General features: G+C 37.6%; 1 protein-coding gene across 1 annotated transcript; it reads right to left on the minus strand.

The window, feature by feature from the left end:
- Positions 1 to 1,412: 1,412 nt before the first annotated feature.
- On the minus strand, positions 1,413 to 2,351 carry LOC102000637 (olfactory receptor 1468-like). The gene has a single exon (XM_005358905.1). It carries the CDS (start codon positions 2,349 to 2,351, stop codon positions 1,413 to 1,415), a length of 939 nt encoding a protein of 312 aa, XP_005358962.1.
- Positions 2,352 to 5,820: the final 3,469 nt, after the last annotated feature.

Below are 5,820 nucleotides of genomic sequence, written 5' to 3' on the forward strand. Positions count from 1 at the left end.
CAGAGACCCACACTGGAGCACTGGACTGAGCTCTCAAGGTCCCAGTGAGGAGCAGAAGGAGGGAGAACCTGAGCAAAGAAGTCGGGACCACAAGGGGTGCACCCACCCACTGAGACAGTGGATCTGATCTACTGGGAGCTCACCAGGGCCAACTGGTCCATCTAATTTTTGCCTCTGGGTTTTTTTCCTTTTCTTTTCCTGCATACCTTTTCTTTCCTTTTTACTGTGTCTGGCTGTGTAGCTTGGTGGCTGGCCTCCGAATTCCTCTTCCTTCCTCTCTTGTTCCTTGATCCCTCGTCGTGCTCCTCCAAGATTTCCCCTTCTATTTATTCTCTCTGCCTGCCAGTCTCACCTATTCTTTCTGTTGCCTCACTATTGGCTGTTCAACTCTTTATTAGACCAGCAGGTGTTTTAGACAGGCACAGTTACACAGCTTCATAGAGTTCAACAAGTGCAGCATAAACAAAGGTAACACAACTTAAAATAATATTCTACAACAATATGGCAAGTAGATGGAATATTTAATGCTTCCTTAAGCCAAAAGGAAAGCAGTCCATGTTTTTATGCCTGGTCATTCATTTGGTATTCTTACCTATGAATACCATGATAGTACCTTCTACCACCATTACCTCAACTCCTCTAAATATATGTGAGATGACTTCCTAATGCCCTGTTCTATGAGTTCATCATTGATCATGATGCCATTGGTGGCATTTATAATTACTTCCTTCATTGTAGTTCTGAGCTTGGTAGTCATCTGATGAAGTTCTGTATTTGATTATGAAACACAAATTTTCATCTCCAGGAAATCTCAATCCTTATTGGTCTAATGTTATTTGAGCTCCTAGAGATGAGTAACTTTTGTTTGTGAATGTGAAAATGCTAAGTGAGATCTAAGGATGTATCCAGTATTTTAGAGAGAGTACTACCTGCTCTTGTTGTGAAAAACAGCCATATTTTGCTTGCTAATGTAATGGTTTCAGTTACTCCAGAAGAATGATTCATATACTATCTGTATTTTGATTAGCATAAAAGCAAAAGTGGTTTTATGGTAGATTTAAGTTCCACTCAATCATCTCCTGTTCCTCAGGTGCTGGATGAAAGGGTTCAGCATGGGAATTATAGTGATATTAACACAGAAATTTGTGAACTATCACAAAATCTTGGGAAAGATTAGAGATCAGTCAAAACAGTGATTTTTAACTAAAGCTTTTAGAGTCACACATGCAAGGCAGAGGAAGGCATCACTAAGTAAACAAAGTCTTGTTCCATACCTGAACCACTTTGCAAAACTGTGTTTTGCAAATAAAATGTATGTACTTGAATGTTGGTTCCATTGTAGGGATACATTTTGTAATATTAATTTCAATATATTTATTAGGTAAATTTAAGTGAAAATCCCAGTGCTGCCATTATAGGCAGATTTTCTTCTTCCAGAGGACTCTTATTAGGGCCTCTTTCATGTCTCTGTTCCTCAGGCTATAGATGAATGGGTTCATCATGGGTGTCACTACTGTATACATCATGGCCATGACAGTCTCCTTCACAGTAGACTTATTAGTTGATGGACATAAGTAGATGCCAATGACTGTTCCATAAAACAGTGAGACCACAGACAGGTGAGAGCCACAGGTAGAGAAAACCTTGTGAATAATGCGAGCAGATGAAAACTTTAGGATGGAACAGACAATTTGTACATAGGATACAAAAATGAGTAAGAACGGGATAACAACAATGGGCCCTCCCAAGATAAATATCACTAATTCATTAATAAAAATGTCAGAGCAGGCCAACTTGAGTAGGGCAGATGTTTCACAGAAAAAGTGCTGGATCATGTTGTCCTGACAGAATGACAGTCTAGCCACGAGTAGGGTGTGTAACACGGAATACAGCATGTTAATCACCCAGGACAGTGATACCATACACACACAGAGCCTGGGGCTCATGATGCTGGTGTAATGAAGGGGGGAGCAGATGGCCACATAGCGGTCATAGGCCATGACCACAAGGAGGAAGTTTTCCATGTTTGCAAAAAGAATAAAAAAGTACATTTGTGTCAGGCAACCTACATAGGAGATGGATGGAACTTGCCTCTGCATGTTCTGCAGCAAGTTTGGCATTGTGACAGAGGCAAAACAGAAGTCAGAGAAAGACAAATTACTGAGAAAGAAGTACATGGGTGTGTGCAGATGGGAGTCCAGTAGAATGAGGATGATGATAATGAGGTTCCCCATGATGGTGGTGAGGTACATGGCCAGGAACAGGGCATAGAACAGGTGCTGGTGCTCTGGGGGGATGGGCAGACCCTGGAGGATGAAGTGATATACGATAGTTTGGTTTTTCACTATCATTTTTGTTATCCAGTATCCTCTTGAGAAAAAGTAGGATCCTTTATATAAAAAATGAAATATATTTTGGGTATGTTTTGCATAAAAAGAAATCTGACAATGATTATAGTGACTATATCCTCAAACTCCAAATGTTTGTAATCATTACAATCATCAATGATTTTTCCTAACTTCTTTACCTGATTCTATCTCCTATCCTTTTCAAGAGAAATCTATGTATTTTATACTGAGATACAAATACACTAATGCTTCTCTCTCCATCATTATGCTCAACTGTTGTTTATTCATTTGTAATTTGCTGTATGTTTTTTGTATATTGATCTGATTGAAAATTTTTATAAACTTTGTCCTCAAAATTTTATATAAGTTTCAAAAACCCCACATATATTCCAGTGCCTTAAATGACCATTTCAAATTCAGATATGCATGTCTCTGTAACAAATAGATTCATGTCTTCACTCTGTTGTCTCCCAACGCATTCCTCAGTTCCTTCCTCCTCTCCAGTCTCTCACTGATAGTAAAAGAAATTCAGGTTTGAGTCAGAAATCTCTGAGTTTGATCCTTTCATTTCTCCTTACATTGAACTACTGTCATACATCATACAGTGTCTCCCCTTCATTCTGCCCCTATTTTATCCATCCCTTTCTGTGAGATTATATCCTTATATCAGGATCAGCTCTTGACTTTACTGGAACACAAAAGCAGATACAGTTTGTGTCCATGTTCTTATGTCTCTTGATGCTTCTCTTCTCCTTCAGCATGCTTCATTTATGCATTCTAACAGAGGTGTCCAATCAACTATTGTCTGATTCATGCTTCACATTACCACTGTTGCTCTGAGGATAAGATAAGGACAAAGCTGTTATCAGGGATGCAAACACTGTTACATACACTCACATGTGCCTGTGGTATAAACCCATATGCATTCCCAGTGACACTTGTATTTCTCTCTTCATCAATACTTGAGTTAAAACTCTTCCCCTCCTCCATTTTAGAGTTGCTCATCTACTTTACTATCACTTCCTTATCTCTTTTCCCCCATCATTTGGTTCATCCCCATTTGTATATAAATGTATTGCTTATCATATACATAGCTAAATTTATTATCTCCACAAACTAAGTAAGATCTTCAGTCAAGTCCCATAGGATCCTATATGTATCCAATACACTTATTATTTTAGTCCCTGATTTAAGCTACCTTCACATCAGTTGTAATCTACGTGCATTTGAGATCTTATATGACTTAATTCTGTTTGGTTATTTACTATTTTTCTTAGGGCCAGTACATGTCATGATGTATGACTTTGTACAGTGAAATAATTTTGCCTGCTGCTCAAACTGATATAAATTTCTTCAATTTCAATAGTAGAAAACTCCCCATTTCAATTGAAACCCTAGAACAGATATAATTCAATTTTAAACTCTATAATGAGCATCAGAGATCTAATGTACACAGTGTTGGGGCTAATCATTTGTATCACTTCTCAGTAATACTGATATCTCCAAGTCACATATATAAGCTTTAATCCACAAAATGTCATTGATTTTGTTGCAGAAAACAAACAGGATAAACTTTTTTATGAATTATAAAAAAGAAACAAAGTTAGTTTGAAATCTTCACTTAAGTTACTCCTCAGATGACTTTCTGTGTGATAGTTGATAAGCATATCAAGTAAACTAAGACCAATACCAATTTTGGACAAATTCTAGTTGGTAATAAGATAGTCTATGAATGTCATTAAAATTTGTAGATTTTGCATTAAACAACTAACACTTTAAAACATGAGCTCATTTAGTCCAATGAAAGAAGTAGAAAAGAGGACAATACACTGTAGAAAAAAGTTTCATTTCTTCCTTAGATATAAGTCGATAACCTCCGCTCTTCAGAATTCCCAATATTCTACACAGTTTTCACATGTTTACCTTATCTGTTGCTAATCTATGCAGACAGTATCCTAAGTCACATGCATGTGCGCACACACAGAGAAACACACACACACACACACACACACACACACACACACACACACACAAATCGTTCTGTGATTCTGGATAACACTGGTTAATGAACTTATTACATGCTCCAAAGCTGACAAAACAGGAGAAACATCAAGAGTAGTAATCAACATTTTCTTCTGAAATGCTACAACCAAGTCTGACTGCTTGTTTCTTCACAGACTGGCAGTGTTTAATGCAACTGAAGCCAGAGTTTGTACACATGAACATCACATATTAGCCTGGGAGAGGGGTAAACCATATGGGGAAAATCATGCACCATTTAAAAAGATGCTCTCCTTATGGATTCAAAACTGGCATGAAACATGCAACATTCTTGACTATTCCCAAACATTTGGGATTACAGGTATGTACCACCAACCCCGGTTTCTGCCTTTTCTCTAAATGAACAGTACCTTTGTGTTGTGAAGGCTTTTGTACATAGATCACAATCCAGAGAAATCACCATCAACTGTTACCAATAATGAGCTAATGGAGTTCTTGCCTTCTTAAGATGTTAAGACCACAATTCTCAAATTAAACAGCACCTAGAAATAACAAGGTATATGCATCTAACAGTTGGTACCCTTGTATAACATTTTGGATTATGAAGAAGAACTGGTTTGATTGTATAGATTTCATTTTACATGAGCACCTGGATGATGCTATTGTCTTCCTTGATGGTCTATACTTAGAAGAAAACACATATGTGACCACTAGAACACAGATTTGTGAACTTGTACAGATAAGATTGATCATCATCTTGGGTAGGGCATTGTTCAGAGTTTGTTAAGACCCCACAGTGTAAAGTATATTAAACCAATAAGCACTAGAGCAGTGAATTCCATCTCACACTACTACTCTTGAATTGAAATGATGGGATATCGAGAAGAAATTATATGATGAGTAATTGTAATGAAGTCATTAACACGAAAGTGATTATATGATGACCATGAAACACTCACAGTCTGATAAATTTTTGGAAGCCCGAAAAAAGAAGAATGTTATTATACCTGAAATTTGTTCTGCATCACACTTGAAATTCATGTGGATTGACAGAAAGACAACATCTCACTTTCCTGAATGTAGCCAGATCCGCTGAGGCTGAGTCAAAGTTTCTGGTTCAGTATCCTACTCATCTTTATTTTGTTAGCAGGCACAGGAACTAGTGGCCTGTGTGCTCATCATATATCTGCTCTATCCCTACTCACATTCTCCTGTGGACATTCCTGGGCCTTAAAGGGCTCGAATCCCTTAGGAGTTTAGATACTGTATAACTCATTAAAGATATATTAACTACCCATGTCCTTTCTAGAACCAATTTACCTCAGGGATTTCTACTGGAGACCAGTTGTTAGTGATTACTCCTTCCTACACCCAGGGGATTGGAAAAATGATAGAAAAACAAGAAACAAAAGGAATATACACATGCAATCATAAAAAACCCAAAAAGGTGGAAAGATGCACACCCATTGAC

Source organism: Microtus ochrogaster, chromosome X (assembly GCF_000317375.1).
Source record: "Microtus ochrogaster isolate Prairie Vole_2 chromosome X, MicOch1.0, whole genome shotgun sequence".
NCBI classification, from domain to species: Eukaryota; Metazoa; Chordata; class Mammalia; order Rodentia; family Cricetidae; genus Microtus; species Microtus ochrogaster.